Below are 26,081 nucleotides of genomic sequence, written 5' to 3' on the forward strand. Positions count from 1 at the left end.
TTACATAAATCTAATGAGCTGCCTCCCCTCTCTTACACACACACACACACACACACACACACACACACACACACACCAGCACCACCTTTCTGTGCTAAGGGCTATCTGACATTTTTGTAAGCTTCCAGCTTTACCACAGCATGGCCATCTCACAGACAGGTTTTGAGGCTTTCGTTGAGAATATGTGAGGTAGGGGAATACTTGCTGACAAAAGCTTTAAGTGTTCTTTTGCATTGCAATGAAAAAATAGAAGGTTTGTGAGTGGACAAAAAAATGCAATTAAAAAAAGAAGAAGAAAAGAAAGAAATCACAGCCCGTGGTCTGAAGGGGCAGGAAAAGGGGGATTGTTTTTCTCGACTTTGACTCATTTATGAGTTGCAGTGTCTTAAGTGAGAGCTTGGCACCCAGGGGAAGCTGTGCCAGTTCACACAGCACTTGTTTTGAACGAGGATTCAATTTCATTTGCAAATGCTTATTGTCAAGGCAGGGAGTGCCAGTACAGATGAAAGCACCCCAGTCCGTCTCCTCCAGTGCTTTAGGTTTAATCACATCTCTCCAATCGCTGAGGGAACCGGAGGTTTAAACAAACATACGTGAACTGGTGTGAAGCTGGAAAAAGGGACCATTATATTTCCGTTTCAGAATATATATTCTTCTCTCACTTTCTAAGAATTAAACACAAGCTTTTCTCCCTTATTGATTAGTTGCTGAAGTAAAGGAACCCTGCAGCCTTCCCATGCTATCTGTTGACATGGAAAACAAGGAAAATGGCTCTGTCGGTGTAAAAAAGTAAGTGAAACTGGCTTGTGAGTTCTGCTTCTGCAAACAACAGAGGGACTTGGTTTCTATTTTTATACTTCTTGCTTATCTACTACATTACACTGTCTGGGGGTTGTTTTGCTTGGTCTATACCGGCCACCACACTCCCTTCTCGCCCCAGCCCCAGTTGCCTTTTTCTTTATTCCATTTCTAAGACAGAGATGACTCAGGCATCAAACCGTGCATAAAGGGTTAGTGTATCAGGCTTTGGAACAGGGACGGTGGAGGATCTCAGCCCCGCATTCTGTATATTGAAACAAAACACCGAGCAAACAGACTCTGTCTTCCAAGTCCATAGGCTTGTAGGGTGGGGGTGCAGAACAGAGAATTTGAGTCTTTTTAAGTAAAATCACCTCTGTCAAAACTGAGACCTGTAGTAAAAAAAAAAAAAAAAAAAAAAAAGGAAAAAGCTTTAGTTAGAATACTAAGTTGAACAACTCTGCCCTAACTAATTTTATAAACTGATCCTCGAATGTGAAACATTTCAGCACATAACATGGTGTTCTGTTTTCATGTCCGTTCTCACATTTGAAACTTTATATTTGTTGTGAGTTATATGCTTGATTGTTTTAAGAAGGAAAATTCAGTTGCATTATGTAGCATATTCTAAAACATGCTACATATTTCAGGGTAACTCATAAGATTGCTATAAGTATATGAAAAATATGTATATTCCTATTTAGGTGTTATTGTGAAGTTATAACCACTTTGGCTACAAGGAGAAAGTAAGTTCCAAGAGAGTGTTATCTGTTTTATCTTCCTTGTCATTTAGTTTAAAATTGCCCTGAAGTTTAACTTTGGAGGAAACTAATTAAATATAATCCATAGAAGTTATGGTGTCTATATGAGGAAGGAGTATGCTATCTATTTGTGAATAGAAGGTATATTTTGCTTCACAGCAAAGTTACATTAAAATAAACTTAATAAAATATGCTTTTAAAATTCTCAGGTAATTTATGTATCAGTGCCATGCTGGCATGCTTATCCCATTCTTGAAGTTTAAGGTAGATAAATGTAGGAGAAATGAAAGAAACAGATGCACTTTTTTTTTTTTTTGTATGAACAGTCCTGTCCAGTAGGACTGGAAATGTTGTACACTTTGCGTCCAAAATGGTAGCCGCTGGCCACATGTGGCTGTTTAAAAATTTGAAATGTTACTAGTTACTAGTGTAACTGACTAACTGAACTTTTAATTAATTTTAAAAGTTAACAGCTTTATGGAAATATAATTGGCACATAATAAACTCCATGTGTTTAAAATATAAAGTTTGTAAGTTTTGACATTTGTATACATTTGTGAAACCATTACCACGATTAAGATAACCCCCAAGTTTCCTCATAACTCTTTATAATCTCTTCCTCCTGTCCTTCTCTGCTGCCATATCCCTGGGCAACCATGGATAGGCTATGTGTCACTATAGATTAATTTAATTTTTCTACAATTTTATATAAATGAAACTATTCAGGGTGTACTTTTTTTGGGGGGGGGGGGTGGGGAGAGTATGGCAGTCTGGTTACTTTCACCCAGGATAATTAATTTGGGATTCGCCCATGTTATAGTGTCTATCAGTATTTCATTATTTATTATGACTGAGTAGTATTTCATTGTATGGATATACAACAGATTGTTCACTGTTTATCCATCCACTTGCTGATAGACATTTGAGTTGTTTCCATTTTTTTTGGTATTACAAATAAAGCTGCTTTGACCATTTGTGTACAGGTCTGTGTGTGGACATATGCTTTCATTTTTCTTGGATATATATTTAAGAATGGAATGGCTGGGCTATATAGCAGGTATATGTTTAACTTTTTAGGAAACTGTTTTCTAAACTGGTGGTCATTTTACATTCCACCAATGGTATGTAAGTGTTCTGGTTGTTCTATATCCTCATGAACTTGGTGTGATCAGTCTTTTTCATATTAGGTATTATATTGGGTGTGGTTTTCATTTTTATTTCCCTGAAGACCAAAGATGGTGAACATCTTATTGGTATGCCATCCATACCTCTTTCATAAGTAAAATATTGTTCAAATATTTTGCCCATCTTTTTATTAGGCTAGTATTTATGTATTATTTTATAGACAGTTTTTGTATATTCTGGGTGCAAGTACCTTATATACGTAATTTGAAAATATTTTCTAGTGGTATGAGACTTGTCTTTTTATTCTCTCTACAGTGTCTTTCAAACTGTAGGAGTTTTTAATTTCAGTGAACTCCAGTTTATCCATTTATTATTTCATGAATAGTGCTTTTAGTGTCGTGTCTATGAAGTATTTGCCTAACCTAAGGTCACAAGGATTTTCTCTTACATTTTCTTATATTTGGGACTGTGATTTGGGGGTTAATTTCTGTGTATGGTGTGAGATAAGGATTAAATTGTTTCTGGTGGTGGGGGTGATGGTAGGGTTTTTTGCCTATGAATATCCAATTGTTCTAGCTCCATTTGTTGAATTGTTCTTGCAACTTTGTTGAAAAATAATTGATTGCATGTGTGTGAATGTATTCCTGGACTATTTTATTCCATTCATAATTTTGTATATATTTATGCCAATATAACACAGTTTTGGTAACTATAGCTTTGTAACAAATCTTGAAATCAAGTAGTGTTATCTATTTAACTTTGTTCCTTTTCAGACCTGTTTGGTCTCTCCTAGGTTCTTTGCATTCCCAAATGATTTTTAGAATCAGTTTGTTAATTTCTACAAAAATCAAAACCAAAAAAAAAAAAAAAATGCCTGCTGGTGCTTTGATGGCATTGCATTGAATTATAGATCAACTTAGAGAGATTGATCTCTTAACAATATTGTGTCTTCCAACCCGTTGATGCAGTATTTTTGTCCATTTACTTAGGTCTAATGTAATTTCTCTAAGTGGGGTTTTGTAATTTTCCATCTCTAGGTCTTGTACATCTTTTGTCAGATATATCCCTACATAATTTATAATTTCAGGCTATTATAAATGGTATTGCTTTTTAAATTTTAATATCCAATTGTTGATAGTATATAGAAATATAATTGATTTTTTTATTGACCTCATATTCTACAACCTTGATAAATTCATTTATTACTTCTAGTAGCTTTTGGGTAGATCCAATTAGATATTTGACATAGACAATTATGTCTTGTAAGTAAAGACAGTTTTACTTTTTCCTTCCAGATGTGAATATATTTTATTTCTCTTACTGCCCTTATTGCACTGAGTAGGCTCTTCAGTGAAAAGTTGCATAGAAGTGGTGAGATTGGACAAACTAGTTTTGTTTCCTTAAGGGAAAACATTTAGTCTTTTTTTGTCTTTGCCTTTCTATATATAATGTGCCACTTTTTGTCTGCTTTTAAGATGTTTTTCTTTATCATTGATTTTCAAGCAATTTGAGTATGAGATTTGGTATAGTTTTGTTCATTTTTCTTGTGCTTGGAGTTTTGTTTTGTTTTTCAGCTCTATGGACTTTGTTTTCATCAAGTATGGAAATTTTCCAGGCATTCTTTTTTGGTTCCCCTCACTTCTCCTTTGGTGATTCCAAATATGGTGTATTTGATCACTTGATACTGTGCCACAATTCACTAATGCTCTCGGTTGTTTTGTTTTGTTTTGTTTTTTATTCTTTTTTCTCTGTGTTTCATTTTGGATAGTTTCTATTGTTTTGCCTTCAAGGTCACAAATCTTTTCTTCTGAAGAGTATGATCTTGTTGTTAATCCCACTCATTGTATTTTCCATTTCAGACAATGTAGTTTCCATCTCTAGAAGTTCAAACTGGGTCTTTTTTTTTTTTTTTTTTTAATGCCTTGACATCTCTAATTAACATATTCATTGATGCCTCTAGCTTCTGAATATATGGCATATAGTAACTTCATAATATATGAAGTAACTGTTTCAGTGTCTCTACTAATTCTATCATTTCTCTGTCCATTTCAGTTGATTGATTTCTCAATGAGAATGGGTTATGATTTTCTGCTTCTTTTCATACCTGGTAATTTTTTTAAATGTTTATTTACTTTTGAGAAAGAGAGAGTCAGGGAGGGGCAGAGAGAGAGAGGGAGACAGAGAATCTGAAGCAGGCTCTGAGTTGTCATTGCAGAGCTGGATGTGGGGCTTGAACTCATGAACTGTGAGATCATGATCTGAACTGAAATCAGAAGCTTAACCATCTGAGCCATCCCAGGCATTCCCATACCTGGTAATTTTTGATTGAATGTCAGATACTGTGAATGTTACCTTGTTGGGTGCTGGATATTTTTGGTATTCCTACAAATAATCTTTTTTTTTTTTTTTTTTTGAGAAGAAAGTGCAAGTGTGAGTGGGGGAGAGGGGCAGAGGAAGGGGGAGAGAGAAAGAATCTCAAGCAGGCTCCACACTCAGCCCCACAAAAGACTCAATCCCATGACCCTGGAAACATGACCTGAGCTGAAATTAAGAGTCGGAAGCTCAACCAGCTGAGCCACCCAGGCGCCCCTCTATAAATATTCTTGATCTCTGTCCTGGATGCAGTTAAGTTACTTGCAAACAATCTGATCCTATTAAGTCTTGGTTTTAAGTTTTGTTAGGCAGGACAAGGGCTGCATTTAATCAAAGGGTATTTTTCCCCTCTTACTGAGGCACGGCCCATCTTGTACTCTAGCCAATGCTCTTGAATTATGAGGTTTTCCTCTCTGGCAGATGGAGACAAGCACCATTCCCATCCCTGCATGATCGCCAAGGATCATGCTCTCGAATTTTTATGTTGGGTGGTTCTTTCCTCAGCCTTGGTTAGTTTTCTCACATGTATGTGATAACCAGTACTCTGCAAAGCACTTGAAGAAGTTTCTGCAGATCTCTGGGGTCCTCGTGCTGAAAGCTGTCTCTTCTCTCGTCTTAGGAACTCTCCTCTGTACACAGCCTAAATTCTCTTCAGGCAGTGATGGGATAGAGCTTACCTTGCTTGTTTTCCATTCCTTGGGCATCAGCACCCTTTATTACATACGCCCAATGTCTCGAGTGCCATTCTTTCATATACATTTTTTTTCCTATTTTTCTAGTTGTTTTAGGCAGAGGAATAAATCTTGTCCTCGTTACTCCATCTTGACCAGAAACAGAAGTTCCAGTTAATTAATACAGCCACAAGTGGCCAGTGGCTAACCTGTTGGGCAGAGTAGAGTTAGATTATATAGAATCCCAAAAGGCACAAAACATAGGATCTTATGGTTGTTTCTGAGACCTACCAAAACTGGGGCTTGTGCTGCTTTTATTTCCAGGCATGAAAAATAATAATTGTGTTACTAGGGAGTATACTGTCACAAACGGTCACTTCCAAAGAAGCCTAAGATAACAGTCCTTGTTCACTGGCCACATGCTTCTGATCAGAGCTTTAGTTTTGCAAGGCTGCTGTTTATGGAGTCCCTACATATATCTAGTACTTTGTGTGAGACTTGTCAGTCCTCACAACCATATTTTGAGGTACCGTATATGTTATTATTCCCATTTTATAGATGAGAAAACTGATGTTCCAGGAAGTTAAAAACATATTACTGACAAGGCATTTTACATCTTTTGTACTCAATTTTCTAAATCCATTTTGTATTTTATGCTTTATATCTCAATTTGGATGCAAAATTTTCATTGGAAGTATTTGATCTGTATTAGATTTCGTAAGATTTACAGTTAAAAAAGGTAGAATCACATACCCAAATAATTCCAAACATACTTAAAAGTTCTAATAACTGAATCAAATACCAAAAAATTATTTTTGTATTATATGTATATACATTGACACAACTGGTTCTTCTTTTTTAGAAGATTTGATTTGACTTTGAAGCAAATATGTATCCGTTTCAAAATGTCCAAGTTAAATAAATTGACTAAGACTTTGTCAGTTCAATCTCATTAACATTGAATTCAAAGTGGTGTATACATTTATAAACAACTGTAAGTTTACCCATGTCAATATATCATTTTTTCAAACTTTTCTTAAAATTTGTTAGAAAATTACAAAATTATCATTGTATACTTATGGTATATTATTATTGCTCTATTGTATGTATACTCTGAAAGGTTTCAATTTCAAATTTTATGCCAGTTTAGCTTGGTCACAAACCAGCTTTTCCTTTTTTTGGGGGGTGGGGGAGGCAGGTCCAAATTTAGTTCATTCACATGTAGTGTGATGTCAATGAAAAAATATAATATACTTTGCCATTTTTTGGTCTTCATTGAATATTTGGCAAGCATTCATTTGATGTAATAAAATCTTGAATTGGATTTAACAGTATAGTAGATCTTTGTACAATTCTTCTAGGACTTATCCAACAAGAATTGGCAAAGAACACACATCATTAAATTCATTGTGTTCTCTGTGTGTGTGTGTGTGTGTGTGTGTGTGTGTGTGTGTGTTTTAACAGTTCCATTATCTGGCATTGATCCATAGCATTTGCAAATATATAATGAATGATTTAACAATGGTATCTATGACATTTCAAGAATTTGCTTTAGAAAACTGAACATGGATATCATACAGTAGAATAAAGCGGTGAGGGAAACATCAGTCATTTGTTTTAGAATTACATTAAATCCAGATTTTGTTTTAGTTAACATCCATCAGAATAGAGTTTAATTTTTTCATATCTAGTTGAAATTTTTCTTTGACAGATGTAAAAGGTTTAAAAATATTTAAAGTATGAGTTCAGTGTTTCAGGCCATAAATTGACAATATTTCTTCAAAAATTTGGAAGTTTTTTGAGACAAAGCATACTGCAAGTATCAATTGGGCAGGGTCTTTTATGTTGCACTATTTATCTAAAGCTAAAGAAAAGTAATTGTGTTTTTCACATTTTTAACCAGTTGATCTTTGATATTGTTAAAAAGATTTTGTCTTCTTCAGGCAATTGTTGGATGGCTTGACTGAAAACTTTCACTTTTTGTGAAGTACCTTTTTAGTCTTTTCTCATAATATTCTAACAACACTGAATATAACCAGATGTCTATGGAAAAATTGTTTTCTTTTTTGTGCAAGAATCCAAGCCGTATATAGCTATACAAATTTATAAGCTCAGATTCTGTTTAAAATCACTTTAAAGCATTTTGTTGGACATTTAATTTTGAATTCAAGTGGCTAATGTCATTAGTTCCTTTTTGGTTGTTGAAAAGAAAGTTACCAAATCTATATGTTCAATGAAAATTCTCTTAATACTGTACAGTCTCTTAATACTGTACATTTTATTATCTTTATCATTTTTTTACACAACAGGCTGCTTTTTCTCCTTTTGCTCTGCTCCAGCAAATTGCAATTGCTATTCATTGTGAAATTTACAATATACTTTCAGCCAGCCTCCTTTTTTCTTTATTCTTCTGGTTCTAATGCTAGTTTCTACATCTCCTCTCAATTCTGCATGAGTAGTATGCTACCCTTTTAAACTTTCAAATTTATCCATACCTATTTTTAAAATTTTTTTTAAATGTTTATTTATTTCTGAAAGAGAGACAGACGGAGTGTGAGCAGGGGAGGGGCAGAGAGAGAGGGAGACACAGAATCTGAAGCAGGTTCCAGGCTCTGAACAGAGCCTGATAATGGGCTCGAACCCACAAACTGTGAGATCATGACCTGAGCCAAGTCGGATGCTCAACTGACTGAGCTACCCAGGCGCTCTGTATCCATTCCTATGTTTAACTAAAACATATTTATTATAATTAAAGTAGTTAGGAATGTCAACTTAATTACCAAATGTAACATACAAAGAGATTCTTATAACTTGAGCTGTTTGCATCAAATACATTACAGTGCTACATGCGTGTGTAGGAAAAAATCATTTGAACTGAATCACTCCGTTGATACCAACTTGATTGGTTGTGTGTTTGTGTATAATACTAGAGAGGACGCATGCATCTGATAGGGGAACTTCAACAAAGTATCCTAGGTGATGCAGCATTTAAAGTGATATGTTGTCACACTAAAACAATGAAGTTGTGTTTAAACATATTTTGTACCTGTTCAAGTTTTTACATTTAAATTTAAACTAATTAAAATTAAATACAATTAATAATTCAGTTCCTTGGTCAAATGGCTACCATATCTCACAGGTATATAGCCAGGTGAAACTCTCGCACATATGTTCTAGGAGGAAGGTTAGGAGGGAAGGTTAGGAGGGAAGTGAGGGGGTATGGATGTAGTCATTGTCAAGATCCTAACTTTTATTTTGCCTGGTGGGTTCATGGCTGTTTATTAAGTTTAAAAATAACTAAATAAGAGGGAACCATCTTAATAATTTGGACTAGATCCTATACATTTTGTATACAAATAGTTTTCTGATCCCATATGTATAAACATAGTCATACAAGAACATACACGTATATTCACATGTGTTCAGGAATATACACATACATACATAGGGATGTGCACATATACTTAAAGGATACATAAAATAAGCTTTTATTGAACAAGTGGGATTACAGTATTGTGTTTTTGTGGGTTGTAGATGCACAGATTTTAAATTAATCGTAAACATTGATACATGACACTCTTATTGACCTATGTTTGAACATGTTGGATCCATGTTAGAATTTTTACTAAATTCTAAAAGAAAAAAAAAAAGAATTCTAGGTATTTTACATGTATGTGCCTATCTGTACAAATCACAAGTATTCAATATCAGTTTTTTTGTGTCATTTACTTAGTCTTACTCCCTTTCTCAACAGTGAGTCTTTTTTCCCTTCTTTGGTTTTCTTCTAGGATAGAAGAGGAACAAATGTTCCCACACAATAGACGCTTATAACAAGTTAGCAGCTTTTCAACAGGAAGTGGTTTATTTCCCTACCATCACCACGTCCCTCACCCCTCAGTGGAGAACTCTAATGCAATAGAAAATTCACAGTAGCAAAGTTTAGCAAGGATTTTGAAAAGAAGCTATTTCTTATTAATGCTGAGCCTTTTCTTGCACGCATATCTCACCATATCCCCTGCCTTTGTGGTCAGTATATGGTTTCATTTTGAAGCATAGACTTTTTTCTTTAATTTCGAAACTAAAATTCCTTTTATAATTTTAATATGGTACTTTTATTTGTGATGAGTGCTATAAAGTTTTAAGCTTGCTTTAATAGTATAATACTGACTTTTGGGAGGCTGTTAACTGTAATAACTATTAAGCTAAGCATTAAGTTAAAGAAATTAACATTTTTGCCCATGTGAATTAGGGTTAACAGGTGAATGGTGGAAGTAAATATTAAGGTAGAGTTAGAAGTTATTGTTAGTATTGTTAGAATTTCAAAATTCTGATCTCATTGTAGAATTATCAGAGAGGCTTTTTATATAACAGTAACAACAATGGCTACTATTATTTAACCTTATAAAAATTATCTAACAATGCTTGTGTGTACAACAATCCACCATTCAGGTCCCCATCTCTAAGGGAAGCAGTCACATCTAGGGTTAAATAAATAACCTAATGGGATATAGGATACTTGGTTATTTGTCTGGAACCCTTGCCTGGCTCCTTAGCAAAGGAGGAAGAGGAAACTGATAGAAATAATTGTGTGTCTGATCACTGGTTTCAGCTTTTGCTCATTTGCTCCTAATCCTGTCCATTTGTGGTGCCCCATAAATAATCAGTAGTCCTTAGATGTATTTTCTTTGAAAGCCATGAGGAAATTATATCCATCTGCTGGGTAGTTCCTGGGTACTCTCTCCCCATTAGGCTCCTCTTGTCTGTTTTTACCTTTCCCAGACCCCACAACCACACTCCTTGACTCTACGTGAACACAATGAGTGATGTTTCCCACCATGCTATTCTTTCCAGGGAATAGCAATCTGAAACAGAGGGTCATTATGATGGTAAGGATACCTCTATACTAAAAGCAGGGGTAACAAAACTCCCAAAACATTTTAAGTGGCTAAATACCAAATGCTTCTTAATGGTTTGGAAGGAAGGAAAGAAGGAAGGATGGAAGGAAGGAAGGAAGGAAGGGAGGGAGGGAGGAAGGGAGAAAAGAAGGAAGGGAAGAAGGAAGAGAGGGAAGAAAGAAGGAAGGAATGGTGAGAAGGAGGGAAGAAGAAAAAAGAGAATAGGAAGGGAGGTAAACTGAGCCCATAATTCAAACTTGAAAAATAACCTTTCTAATCAGGATCTGATGTTGTAACCCTTCTGCAGATATTTTTGGTGGGATAGGTTAGGGTGCTATATGGTTTCTTGAATACAAATAATATATGGGAGTTAATAGTGATACTCGTAACTGGTACAGTTTTATTTTTCTTAGTGAAGCTAAAATTCATTCCTTAATATTTTAGGGTGTCTGTTCACTATGATACTCAGATGGCATATTGGCTCAGGCTACCATAACAAAACACCATAGACTGGGTGGTTTAAACAACAGAAATCGTTCTGGAGGCTGGGAAGTCCAAAATCAAGGTACCAGCAGATTCAGTTCCTGATAAGACCTGTGTTTCTGGTCTTTATGTGGACTTCCCACAGTGCATGCATGCTGGCTGATAAGGCCGCCAGTCCTGCTGGATTAGGATCTTACCCTTATGACCTCATTTAATCTTAATTGTCCTATCTACTAAAAGCCCTATATTGAAATGCAATCATATTGAGGGTTAGGGCTTCTACATATGAATTGGTTGGGGGGGGGCACAATTCAGTTTAATCATAGGGTCTTATGACAAATATTTGATTATTCCCTTAAATTAAATGATAACCTGAGTTAAGAATTGAGTCTGTTTATTGTGTTGATTTGTATTGTGTCCATTGCAAACAACTACCTTAAAGAAGTGTACATTTCAGGAGCACCTGGGTGGCTCAGTCGGTTAGGCATTCAACTTCAGCTCAAGTCTGATCTCACCATTCGTGAGTTCAAGCCCCGCATCAGGTTCTCCGTGTGTGTGTGTGTGTGTGTATCAAAAATAAATAAACATTAAAAAAAATTTTTTTAAAAGAAGTGTACATTTCAAAAGAATAAAATGCATAAAACCAGAGAGTCAGCCAAGCATGTCATCATTTAAAGCATGAAAACAACAGGAGTTTCAGTCAAATCCAGCAAAATTCACACACATGCATTATATATCTTTTATATGTTAGCGGCTCTGACGGGTTGCTGTTTTCTACCTAGTTTCTGGCATGCTACTGATATCCCTACAGAAGGAAAGCTGAGCTTGTCTAATAATAAAGCCATAGTTAAGTCCTTTGGAATAGTGACCTCTGGGCTGTGGCTCAGAGCAGGGAGGGAAGGCTCGTCTGGTGGTGCTTGCACAGTTGTCTTTAGTGTTGACTGGGATATGAAACATAAGTGTGTTTGTGTTTCGCGGGAATTTTGGCATGAATTGTATCTGATAGTGAATACAAAATTAATTCATTGCGTCCTCTTGAGAGGAGTGTCCTTATTTACACTTGTTCAGAGGTCTTTATTTGTACAAATAAGTTGAGAACAGGTAGGGAAAGAGGCAGTTACAGAATCCCTTGTTTTTGGAAAGATGGGGTGAGGTGCTGGGGAGACATTCCCAGCAGAGGTATGTCAAAGACAGAATGCCATGTGATTTTGGAGGAGAGCCATCAGCCTGAAGGAAGAGTCTAGTACAGCGGAAAGAAATACAGGAAGATGCCCTGTCTGTCCCTGGGGTCTGCTCCTGTGTTGCTTCTGATTCAGGCCCCCAAAGCCTCTCTCCACACCTAGCACGGCCTGACTCACCTTGCCATGGTGACTTTTACTTCTCTGCCCTCCTTCTTCCATCTGTCGATTCCTCCTGTTCCTTAACCATTTGTGGAATAAGGCAGGGGACACACATAACCCTTTTCATCAGTTGGCTGACTTGAGATTTTCCCCTTCGCTAGACAGAGTTCCCAAGGCTCATCAAGTGCCTGGCTTAGAGTAGGCAGGTTAAAATTAATTAATGAGTAGAATAAGAGCTTTGGGATATTAGGAATAGGACGTTTAACCAGTACCTTTAAAAAGTGATTAGGATTCTAATCTTTGTCGGCTGAACCGACAGAGCTTTGAATGGCATGACCAAACTGTGGATATGAGAAAATCCAGGATGTTGCCCAGTTGGATTTCAGTACAAACTTAGAATGGGAAATAAGCCTGGAAAGTTACGTTTGAATCAAATTTCTGAATGCCAAACTAAAGAATTTGAAATATACAGAAGGCTTGAAGAGTTATTTGTTTTTTTCAGTGCTTTCATTGCTTGAATGTGCTGCAGCTAAGTGCAGTCAACTCTTACTTATCAGAGTTTTAAAAAAATGAAAAATGGCCTGTCAAGAAACTTTGAATCATCCTTTTTTTTTTTAGGCCTTCCTTTTAGCCTGATCCCTGCTAGTTTGGTTGAAGGGAGAGGGAAGAAGGAGTGAGATAAAACTAAAGCTCATTTAGTTGCTGTGTTGTGAGATATGTCATAGGCAAAAAAAAAATCAATATTAATTTATTATAATCAGAATTATATTGCTTTTAGCCAAAGGCTGTTCTAAGATATGGGCAAAGAGTAGTTTAATTTCATTTTGAAAATAAGTTATAAAGATCAAGGCACTACAAAGTTAGAATGTATTTCTGAATGGAAACATAAGTAACATTGAGAATTAGCTGTATAAAAGGAGTAATGTGATAAATATATTACTATATTACGTTGACTACTGTCTAAAATAGCTTTTGCTCTGAACTTTAAAGCAGAAATGCAATTAATGAGTATAATGGGGTTTTGAAATCTCATATGGATTATATTTATGCACAGTTTCCTTTTGGTCTGACCAACCCTCAGAATCGAGAATATCACGAGTACTATAAAATACACACATGCTAGATTCTGAGAAAGGGATTCAGCTATTTTCCACCTGCCTTCACTAATGTGTAAAGGAGAAATGGAGACTTATGCTGCCAGCACTTAAAATTACAATGTGCCAACATGAAAAACGCTTATAATAAGGTCTCCATCTGCATGTATGTGCCAAATTTGTTATGTATTGCATTTCTGTCCCAGTGATTGTGTCTCTAGATCTCTTTAAAAGTGAGGTGATTGTTTAATTAAGGTATAATTGCTTCCCAGTGTGAATTATCCACGCATGATATAATTTTTATCAATATACGTATGATGTACTTAACCCATATACACAAGGACTAAATGGTGACTGTGTTAAATGATTTGATTAAGTGATGGGATTGTAGAAAATTCTACCCTTCATTTCTTGCTAGTTTTTTGTAATAAGTTAAAATACATATATATATTTTTTAAACATCCCATGCCTGGAAAAATATTCCTGAATTTGTCATCTTTATACATTATATTTTAAGAAACATTTTGCTATGATGATAGTGAATAATAAATATCAAATGGATAATGGAACTTTTGTATCTGCCATCTCATTTCATCAGCACAAAATTAGCAGCCACAATGGGAACCACCATCTGGGAGGTGTTTTAAACAGCGCCATTTAAACTCCTTCTGGAATTTGACATGCACAAGTTATAAGAAAAGATTTGGAGAGAATGGTCCATTTAAAAGGGAACAAAGTGTCTCAGTTTGGCCACAAAGAGCAGTCCTTTAGGAGATGTATGGCTTTCCTAGTGGGAAGAGGTGACCCTTAAATCCATTGTCTGAAATGTAGTCATAATTTCACGTGGCCTTGGCACTTCGGGTCCCCCAGCCCCCACTTTCATGTTGCCCTTGATCATCTCCAGTTTTCTTCTTAAAACTGTTGCCAAAAACACTGGAAGGGCCCAGCAAAATTATCCATCATACTCTACCATAAACAACCTTGAAGTGACAACATGTGCCTGCATGTGCCTGCCTTTGCAAGCCATCCTCTCTCAAGGGCTAACTTAGGATGTGTCTGGAGCAATAGATGCCTTTCAAAATTGCCATTGAAAATCTTAAGGTGTCCTAGTCAGGCAGAACTTTCTGGGCCCTCCAGCACGTGTGTCTTCAATAGCACTTGTTTGCCTCTCTCTCTCTCTCTCTCTCTTTTTTTTTCAGTGTATTTATTCTATTTTGAGAGAGAGCAGAGGAGTAGGAGAGGAGCAGAAAGAGAGGGAGAGAGAGAATTTCAAGCAGGCTTTGTGCTGTCAGTGCAGAGCCAGATGCAGGCTCTGTCTCGTGAACCATGAGATCATGACCTGAGCCAAAATCAAGAGTCGGGTGTTTAACTGACTGAGCCACCTAGGCACCCCACCTCTCAATTCTAGTATTACTTAGAGTTAGCTGTTTACATGTCTGCTTCCCTCATCAGATTGCTAGCTCTTGAGGGCAGGGACTATGTATTCCTATCGTTGTAACCTTGCATCTAGGACTGAGAAGTCAGTAGGCTTTTAGTAAATCTTTGTTGCATCAGTGAGTTAAGGAGAGTAGAAAAGCACAGATTTGGAAGAAATATATATGGAATCCATTCCTGATTTATCTACTCTGTGGTTTGGGGTGAGTTTCTTAACCTTTCTAATCCTTAGTTTCCTAAAAACAGGTTATTACAGTAGCCAGTTGATAAGGAGCTGGGAGGCTGTTAATAGGAAATGTATAAAAAGTGTATTACAGACTCTATGTACTCTCTGGTTCTTAGTCCACAAACGTTTTGCTCTGCATCAGCTGTGCACCTCAGACCTATGCCAGATGCAGGAGAGCTGAAGAGATGCAGATAGACAGGTTGTCCTCTTGGGATGTGAGTAGTCTAACACTGTGATTTTTCTTCTAAGTTATTTGGGGGCTTTTTGCTGCTAGGCCTAAACTGAGGGTGGATCAATCACCAAATGCACTGATTGGTTTCATGCTGCTTGTTTCTTCTGTGTGGATCCCCTTGCCCTAAATATGAAAGCACGCCGGTTCTCCATGGCTCCTCTTCTTCGTGGTACGCTACCCACACACAGTGTTGTAAAGTCTTTGTTCTCTGCTGCATTGCTAGTACTCAGGAATATGTCACATTTATGGAAGCGATGATGTCATATCCCAGAAGAATAAGAATCAGGAAAGCCTCCCATCCTAACATGACAACGTAGCATACTTTTGTATTACAATTAGATAACTATTCTTTATGAGGAAAGGCAGTTAATTGAAGTCAGCCACGGGGAGAGTGAATTCAGATGTTTTCTGGTGCACTTAAAAGTATATCTGATGGGACTGTCTGCTCACTGCTAGAAGTAAGCTCGTTAGAAAACTTAAAAGATTTGTTGGAAAATGAACTCCTTTCTAAACATTCTTCAAACCCACCTTAAGCAAGAGAGGGAAGAAAAATGGTACCTTAAAGGGAGTGCCCACTATCAGCTCGTGATTGTGTACATTAATGGGATGATGGAAAATCCCAGCATGTGGACAATGTTTTAAAAAAACACTTAGCTTTGACTTTAAAATACATAGTTAATGTTTGCCAAGGTTAGTTTGAAGTAGCTTTTTCTCTGTGTGTATTGCCTGTTAAACGGTAGGAAGGTGTGTGTGTGTATGTGTGTGTGTGTGTGTGCACGTAGTAAGCATGCATGTATATGAGTGCATGTGTACATGGGCATACAGTGTTTATAGATTCACAATCTCTAAGCCCGAAAGGGAAAACACTACTAACTAGTAAGCATTGTCTCTAAATGTTTTTTAAATCAAGTGTTGTGTTGATAAATCATTGATCATGTGTGCCATTGATTAAGGGCTGTCTTTTCTTAAGACAGAATTTTAGTTTTTTAATCAAATATTTTAAGTTCCTACTATGGGCAAACCATTATGCTAGGGATGAGGAAGATGTACAGCTTGACTTATGAATATCTGAATGTTTTCAGGAATCCCCAAAGTCTGCGCAATTTCATTTCCATTAAAAGTAACATGAATGCTTTCAATTTGTGCTACATGTTTTTAGTTCTAGGCCCAGTTTTCTTGTCACCCTCTCCCAAGTTTTCAGTTACTCTCTAAATGCTTCTGTCTCCCAAATGTATACCTCTTGCCCACTCATCTGCTTTGACCACCAGACACATATCCCACATTCAGTCTCTGCTTGTATATAGATGGTACTCAAAATTCAGTGTGTCCAACTAAACCTAGCAGTGGCATCTAAGAGAAGTTACCACTGTCCTTCCAGTTCCATGACACTTCCATCTCCTTCATTCTCTATGTCTAGTCCACGACTAAGTCATGCTGATTTTCTTGGTTAAAAATCTTTCACATCCACACACTTCCTCTCCTGTCCACAGCCACCACTCTAGTCTGGATCACCATGACTTTGCTTGGATGACTCCAGTAGACCACCTCTCACTGGCACCCCCTTCTTCCCCTCTGGCTCCTCTCTAATTCTCTTTTTCAAAGTGCGAATCTGATCTGGTCACCCTCTTTATATCAGACCATTTACCAAGTCCCATTGCTTGTAGACAAAAATCCAGAATCCTCAATGTGGCCTCCAAGATCTGCATAGCTCCGCTGACTGTATATATTCCTATGAAAGAGCCTGAAATAATCTTCACCTGACTTCATACAGTTAACTTCTGGCTGCTTTCTAGACCTTACCTCAAAAGAAACTTCCACAGGAAAGTATCTTCTTGCCCTTTAAACTGTCATAGCACAGTGTACCTGTCCTCCATAGCATACAGCTAGCTGTGCATTTAGTTGTATGATTACTGATCAGTGTCTACCCCCACAGAACTGTGGGTCCACGAGAGTAAGGACCATGTCTGTTTGCTCATTAGTATATTCCTAGTTGGAGAGCTGGCAGGAGCTTTGTCCTGAGGATCTCCCAAGCCAAGTTAAGCTATTTGAAATTTATCTCAAAGGCAATGGAAAGCTTTTGATGGATTTTAAGCAGGGAAACAATGTGATTAGATGAAGAATCACTTTGGATGAGATGTAGAGAAATCCAGACAAATACTCCTAAAACAGAAATGAGGCAAAGTCACAGTAATAGCTGGTTCTTGCGATTCTACTTTTCCTATCCCTCCTTTCTAAATCCACTGAGGCAGGTTACCCATAGACCCTTTCAGATTCTTGATCATTGTCTAGTCATTGACATTGACTAGATCATTGTCTAGTCATTTGCACATTGGTTGAGTTCCTAATACATGCTTGACACTAAGAATACTAAAATGATTCAGGCCCAGATGTATATTCCTAGCCCTCATCTCCCACTCTGATGGGAGAGACTGTCCAGTAAGCAGAGAGTATAATCCAGTGTGGAAAGTACCACAATGGAGTTTGAATGGAGTTCTCAAGTGCATAGGAGATTATAACTAAAACAGTTTCCTGGGGGAGCCAGAAAATGCCTCACAGAGGAGGTAGCATGGGAACTAGGTGGAACCAGGTAGGAATGGCAGATTTTGTCAAGTAGAGACAAATGAGGGGGCATTGTAAGCGGCTGGAAAAGCATGTGAAGGGCACACAGCTGTGAAAGGAACAGCATATTGGGGAATGGCTTTAGCCCTGCAGTTTCACAGCTGCAGAGAGGGTGTGTGGGGATGGGAATGGGGAAGGTGGTAGGAGATGGGAAAAGACAGGTATGTGGGGCCATCCTGTACAGGGCCTGGTTTGTGTAATCCGGGAGTATAAATATAATTCTGTCAGTTGCCAGAAATCATGGAACCACTCATGAAGGGTCTAATGGTTTATCAGGAAAGCAATGACTGAGCCAGCAAGAGTAATGATCTCCTGAACCCAAGAAACACAAGAATGATTATGGTCCTGAGAGAGGTAAACTGAGATCTGGACCTCTGAGGGAAGAGAGGGCCATGGTTCTAGCAAGCTGGCTGGGGCCCGCCCCTGGGAGTCTGAGTAAGTGAGCCCGGTCACACACTCTTGCATGTTCCGCCATGACAAATGTCTGGATTTGTGTCTTGCAGTTCCATGGAGAATGGGAGGCCACCAGACCCTGCAGACTGGGCTGTGATGGATGTCGTCAACTATTTCCGAACAGCGGGATTTGAGGAGCAAGCTAGTGCTTTTCAGGAGCAGGTAAGTTGGTCTAGAGAGACACAAATGAACACGGTTACCTGTTCCCCACAGTGGGCACAGGGAATGAGGGGGGAGAGGACCAGTGAGCAGTGAGGGATCTGTGAGTCTGTGCGTGTCCTCCACATCACACGCTGATCATACCAGACCCTAAGATACTGAGGAGGGTGGGGAAGGGCAGAAGGAAAGTGACAAGCTAATGATTCCTTCCTGCCAGAGGAAGCCCCAAGCCCTGGGACACAGTCACAGCTGCAGGAAGGAGGGCTAAAACTCATTTACATCTGCACCTTCTGAAAGATGGGACAGCCCTCCCTTCAACACAGACACCCTGGAAAGGAGAAAACAGAAAAGAAAGGAAAATGAGGGATGGATCTGACTAGAGACATGCAGCACCATGTACTACTGGCTTCAGCACCAACTGAGCTAGTAAGCCCCCTCCAGTTTGCTTTCTGGGTGCTTAGCAAGGTAGAGGGGAAAGAGTACAGATTTAGAGTTAAACTCTGCGTGACCTTGGGCAAGTTACTGTATCTCTCTGAGTCTTGCTTTCATGTCCACAACATGCGGCCATCAATGCCTCACTCAATAGGGTAGTGGTGTAAAGATTAAAGGACTGTGTATGCACAGGGCCTAGGGTAGGCCCTGCGCAATGTTTTTGCCCCCAGATTGTTAATTCTCTTCTCTCAGGTCCAGGGTTGGTATTGGAAAGAGGGAAAGAGAAGCAGGGCCCCTCTCCATTGTCTGCATGATTTCGGACTCCATTTTTAAGGCTGTGCCAGCTCTGTAGGGATGGTGCTCAAAGGGCCTTACCATGAGGAAGCAAATTGAGGGGGCATGTTTGGTCTACACCAGACCAGCCCTGCAGGGAAACAGAGATCCTATCTCCCAATCAGTGAAGGATGAAGTTTTCTAAGCATTAAATTTACTTTTTAAGTATTGTAATATAATTGATAGAATTATAAGTTGAAGAATGTGTCTGGCTGCTTTTTCCATATCTGTTTAGCCATCTCTTATTCTCTACGCTGGGTTTGGGTAGGTAAACTTTTCTAATATATTAATATATAAATCTCTAAATCTCCTTCAATATTTTTCTCAAACCTGATCTCTGTCTCTCCCTCTTTCTCTCTTAATCTCTGTCTCTTTCTCTCTCCCCCACCCTCCCTCACTTTCTCTCTACATATGTATATATGTGTGCGTGTGTGTGCATGTGTGTGTGTGTGTGTGTGTGTGTTTGTATGTGTGTCTATTTGTTGTTGTCATTAATTTGGAAAATTTGCCAAAATAGCTGCTTAAATCACTTCACACTCATCAGAATAGCTAAAATTAGAAAGATCAATAAATTTAAATGTTCATGAGGATGTAGAACAAACACATTCTCCTACAGTGTTGGGGGCGGTGTAAAATACTCAGACATCTACCCCATGATCCAGCAGTTTCATTCCTGAGAATTTACACAAGGGAAATGAAAGCATATGTGCATAAGAGATTTGTACAAAACTGTTCTCAGTAGCTTTATTCATAATTGTCCCACCTGGAAGCCTAACTGTCCATCAGTGGGAGAATGTAGTATAGTCACACAACGGAATACCACCCAGTAACACACACACACACTAACTACTACTCATGTGGAGCAGTTTGGATGAGTCTCAAAGGATCCCACTGAGTAAGAGAACCCTCACTCAGGAGTTCATACTGAAGAGTGCCTATCTTAGTCCATTTGGGATGCTATAACGAAAATACTAGAAACTGGTGGCATAAACAACAAACATTCATTTCCCATGGTTCTAGAGGTTGGGGATTCCAAGATCAAGGAGACTGCAGACTGGGTGTCTAACGAGGGCCCTCTTCCTAGCCAGCTGTCGTTTAGCTGTGTCCTTGGATGGAGGAAGGGATGAGAGAGCTCTCTGGGGCTCGTTTTGTGAGGACACTAATCCTTATAATCACATCCCAAGGGCCCTACGTCCTAACACTATCACCAATTACCTTTACTACCCCCTGGAGATTAGGTTTCAACATATGATTTGGGAGACACACAAACATTCAGACCGTCACGATTCCATTTAGATAAAGATTGAGAACAGGAAAATGCATCATTGATAGCAAGAATTAAAACAGTGGTTGCCTCTGGATAGGTGGGAGTGGAGAATGACTAGAAAGCGGCACAAAGGAACTTTCTGGGTGATGATAGCATTTCGTGTCTTGATGAGGGTTTGGATTATACGTATACGCATCAGTAGATGCACTGCATATGCACAGGTTTATGATGTTTCCGATTTGTGTGTTACATAGCGTCTACCTTTTACTTCAAAATCAAAAGAAATAAATTATTTTATTTTATTTCAAAATAAAAAATTAAACAATTTGGAATATGCAAGCTGAAATATTTAGAGAAATATACTGATTTATGCAACTTCCTTTGAAATGCATCAAATATGTATTGACAGTTGGATAGAGGAATGGGTAGATGGACAGACATGATAAAGCAAGTACAGAAAATGTTAATTGTAGAATCTCGGTGATGATTACAAGGGTTTTCACTATATAAGTTCTTACAACTTCATGTTTGAAAATTTTTATAATAAAATTGTGGGGGAGAATAGCTCAGGTTGAAAAGCGAAGGCTGATCGGCTGGAACATATTTTATTTTCGGTTTTAATGGAGTGATATCCATTTGTGTCATTACAGTTGAATAACTCCCTTCCAAAATTAAATTTAAACAATATTGTGAAAGGTTAACCAAAAAAAGGACTGAGCTAAAAGGTCTCTTGGCCAAATTCCCAGCTGCCCAAAAGTGTTTTTCAGATTGCATTTTTACTCAGACTCCTCGGAGGCAGATGTCCCAGACTGGGGGCAGAGGGGGGTGTCCTTTGGGCCTTCCAGATTCTGTGCAGGACCTGAGAATGGAGCTGGCCAGCTCTGAGCTTGGCCCAGGAGCAGGCCCTTTCTCCCAAGGATGACATCACTGTGGTACCAGCAACACCGGGAGGCAAAAGGGAACAAATTCTCCCAAAGCATTTCATTCAGAAGTCCTTCAAGGGGGAAAGGGCATCATCCTGCTACTGTGCTGAACCCAACTCAGGAGCCTGAGAAATGGTCTAGAAGCTCGAGTTCCTTCATTCTCATGGAAGGGTGGTTGGAAAGAGTCTGCCTTGAATTATTCTCTGGAAGTAATCCCCATCTTCATCCTGCGTGTAATTATCGTCATCTTCCCTCCTCTCATTAAAGGAGGTAGAAGAAGGGAAAGGAGGGAATCACTGGCCAGGCCCCGCTGATAAGACAAGTAGCTGCTGTGATTTCCATGAGAACTGAGGATCAGGATCCTTTACTATGTTAGCCTGCCTCTTCCATCATCATGTCTCAGAAGGATTCATGTTGAGGCACCTGGGTGGCTCAGTCAGTTGAGCGTCTGACTTTGACTCAGGTCATGATCTCATAGTTCATAGGTTGAAGCCCTGTATCAGGCTCTGTGCTGACAACTCAGAGCATGGAGCCTGCTTTGGATTCTGTGTCTCCCTCTCTCTCTGCCCCTCCCCCACTTGGTCTCTCTCTCTCTCTCTCTCTCTCTCTCTCTCTCTCTCTCTCAAAAATAAATAAGCATTAAAAAATAAAAAATAAAAAGAAGAAGAAGGATTCATGTTTCACCTCCAAGGATCTTCCTGCAGTGAATCTCAAAAGTCAGCAGTCACTCTCCAAGTTTATCCTAGATGGGAAGACTGAGACCACCCCCAGCCCAAACGCATGTCCCTTCCAGGTACATCTTCCAGGTCTCAGCAGCTAAGAAACAATAAGAAGCGCCACAGTGTGAAATCTCCTGGAAGAAAGCTTTGCCTTGCCATTGGACAGTAGCAGGACAGGACTGGAGAGTACCCTCTAAACCACTTTGGAAAGAGCAAGTCTGGAAAGGATAGTACAGTTGTCAATAATGTGGGGAGCTTAGTTTCATGGCCGACTGTTATGGACTGAATGTCTGTGCCCCCTCCCAAAACTCATATGTTGAAACCCTAACTCCCAATGTGATGGCATTAGGAGGGCTTTGGGAAATAATCAGATTTAGATGAGGTCATGAGCATAGGGCCCTCGTGATGGGATGAGTGCCCTGGAAAGAAAATACCAGAAAGCTCGCTTGTCTCTCTCTGCCATGTGAGGGTACAGCAAGAGGATACCGCCTGGCAGCCAGGAAGAGGACCTCACCAAGACCTGCCCATGCTGGCACTGTGAGCACTCCCAGCCTCCAGAACTGTGATCAGAACTTAGCGCTGGCTAAAATAGCGACATTGATGCCAGACATGTCCACCTTCAGCTGGGCTGACTTTCAGATATCCATCTTCGTGATATGGCCTCACAGTACCATACTGGATATTCTGTTGCTGTAGCAACCAGACACAGATGTGGCTTTCTAGAAGTATGCCTCCTTGGAAGATGTCAGGCCATTGAGTAAGGTTTGTCCAAAGGGCAGAAATGGTGTCCCATGTTCCTGGGGTATGAAGCATCTGGTTAAGCTGGTGATTTTTGCATGACTGCCTTTTCCCTGTGCAGACACATTGCACTGCCACATGACAATGGTTTCCATTAAGTTTCCTTCTGGTACAGTGATCTCTATCAAGTTTTCTTCTGTAAAATTGTTTTGACCCTTCTGCGTAAGCCACAACTGTAAGCCAAAAGAACTGTCCGGAGGGAAGGTCTAAGCCCCTGCCTAGCCCCTTGCCCCACCCAGGATGACCCAGTGTCAGTAGTGTATGTGTGTTTCAGGTTGTTTACTGTTCTGGTCAGTCCCCTTTAAGACCAGTGATACCACTCACTCTTCCTTGGTTCACTGGCCCCATTAACATAGTGTTCCAGAGGGTTCACTGACCTGTAAGAACAGGAGGCAGTGGGAGTCCTTAGTGGAGGACACAGTGATGACAACTCTGTCAGTGCTCTCTTTCCTATGGACACCATGGTGTGGTGACTATTTTCCCAGGTGTCTTCTGGCAGACAGATCTCTCATGCTGTGGTGAAGAGTTTTAGTTAGAGTCATGACTCCAAGTTTCTTTTCTCCTGATTGATATTGATCACTGGAGGATCCTGAAGAGTCTGCCCTTTCTAGGACACAGGTTTCTATAAAGTGAATGTTGATGTAAACAAGCAGAATATTGCTCAAGCTGCTGCGTTAATAGTCAGGTATTAGTTTAGAACCAGCCTTGATGAAGTATGCTTTCAATGCACAGCACAGAGCGCAAAACCACTTGAGATATTGGGTATACAGTGTTGAATTTTGGTGACTAGATGATATGGCACTTGCCCTTAGATAGAAGTTGCCTGGTTTTCAAGAGTCAAAGGTACTTATGAAGTAAAAGGACTTCTACTTTCCTAGCATTGGTTTTTAAGAGAACCCTCTGACTAATCTTACTCAAAAGCATCTCCGCTTTCCTCACAGAACATTTAGGATAAGGTTTACTCTGTCAGACTCTGAAGGCTAAATGAGCACCATTCTCCGGTGTGAAGCCATTTCTATTGATAGTGCTTTTAGTTGCCATTTAAGGAATTCTGGCAGTCCGGTTCATCACCACTCAGACTGGACCCTCATGTGGGTCACAGCCAGCTCTGCCGCTCGTCATGTAGTTACTGCACTTCCGTGTCTTTGTCTGTCTGACTCACATAGTCACATTATATATGAAGGAGTTGGAAGACAGCAGTCTGCCACTCAATCAGTGTCCTATAATTCCTATTGTTCAGGTTCCTCAAGCTTACAAGTGAGTAACATCGGTGATTCTGTTTCTAGAACAATATGTATCACTGAGATTTTTTTTTCCTCAGAGTATCATAACAATGTAATGTGCAATTCATGGTGACAAATTAATTTTACTCTATTATCTCCTCACTGTCCCCAAACCACATGACTAAGAGCAGTATTTTACTCTGAAATGCCCAACTGTTGTTTAAACCATTCATTTGGAATGCATTTCTTTTCAGATGGCTATTTGCTAACTTTCTGAAGCCACTGACTTAACAAATATGAATACAAATTCTCACTGCTATGAATTGCCAAATAACATTATTTCCAAATGGAGCAGTCAAGTAGGGAGACCAATCAGAGCAACTCTGAGCATAGTGGCCGAAGTCATTGCCAGATGGATTTCAACTGTAGTGATTCTGGTGGATATTTCTAACTAGACCCAGGACCAATCTAGGTTTTGGGAAGCTTTCTACAATTTTAAGAGCCCTCCTTGTGGAGAAAAATTAGGAAATATGAATACACAATTACTAAGGCAAAAGTTAAGCTTCACTAGGTCCATGGTACATTCAGCTCTGAGTTAGATTAGTTAAGTCCCCACAAATTAGAAATCACTTTTATTACTTTTTAAGCATTTTATAATACCAACTACTGAAAATATTTAAGGTGCTTTGACACCTGGTATTTCTTTACAGTTGAAGGCTCCTGAAATGCTTAAAATATTTTATAACATAATCAACAGAGGTAGTGGCAACTCAGATTCTGCCGCTGTGTCCTTCCAGTCCACCAATATTGGGGAAATAGTTAAAAAGTCAGTGGATGACGCTAACAATAAGAAAATAGCCAAGAGAATTGAAAGCAAAACTGATAAGGAAGAAACCATTTGAATTTTTGATTGAAATAGAACATATTTCTATAAACCCAAAATCCCAAATGGTTGTTTAAGTCATTTATTTGAAATGAGACCAGTTATAAGACATTATCACATAGCCAGGTACATTCATGGTGCTTCTTTGTCTCATTCACTTGTTCAGTTGTTTCAATAGTTATTGTAGCTTTTTCTAAGGCTTATTAAAATAAATATAAAACTGTTGAAGTAATTAGTGCTCATCATTACAAGTATTATTTTACTTTAACAAACCACCTGAAATGATTGTAGGTGTGGGAACCATTTGAAGGAAGCACAGAATATTCCTGGCAGGGGACGATCAAATACAAAGGCATGAGGACACGAGAAAAGTATGATTTATCTTGAGAATTCCAAGTACCTTGTAGTTAGAGGTGTGGAGCAGGGAACATCAAGGGATAAGCCTGAAAGATAAACTGGGGTCCAGGGTACAGACAGTCTGGTTTGCCTGGCAGACGGAAGACTTGACCTGAAAGGCACTGGGAAACTATGGAAAGATATTAAGTGGGAAGTGAGTGCCAGGATGAGATTTGTGTTTTTGAAAGATCAGTCTGGCGGCAATGTGGAATGTGGCTTGGAGGACAACTAGATGGAAGGTGGGAAAGCTGGCTGTAATAATTCCACTGGGGAAAGGAAAAGATGGCTTCGAAAATATGGGAAGATGGCCAGAAGAATTTAGTGGATCATTGGCAATAGAGGATGAAGATTTGTCCCATCTCTGTTCTCTGCTGTAACCCAAGACCGAGCTCTCTGCCCACAGATGGCAAAGAACGGGACTTGGGTGACTGCCAAGTTTCCAGA

The 26,081-nt window shown here is 39.0% G+C and overlaps 1 protein-coding gene across 1 annotated transcript in view; it reads left to right on the forward strand.

The window, feature by feature from the left end:
- SAMD13 (sterile alpha motif domain containing 13) overlaps window positions 1-26,081 on the forward strand; it is a 40,412-nt gene that overhangs the window by 4,302 nt on the left and 10,029 nt on the right. The window contains exons 3-4 of the mRNA XM_007079253.3: window positions 705-789; window positions 18,555-18,666. Of these exons, the coding sequence (XP_007079315.3) occupies window positions 705-789; window positions 18,555-18,666 (197 nt within the window). The remainder of the gene's footprint in view (window positions 1-704; window positions 790-18,554; window positions 18,667-26,081) is intronic.

Source organism: Panthera tigris, chromosome C1 (assembly GCF_018350195.1).
Source record: "Panthera tigris isolate Pti1 chromosome C1, P.tigris_Pti1_mat1.1, whole genome shotgun sequence".
In the NCBI taxonomy this organism is placed as follows: domain Eukaryota; kingdom Metazoa; phylum Chordata; class Mammalia; order Carnivora; family Felidae; genus Panthera; species Panthera tigris.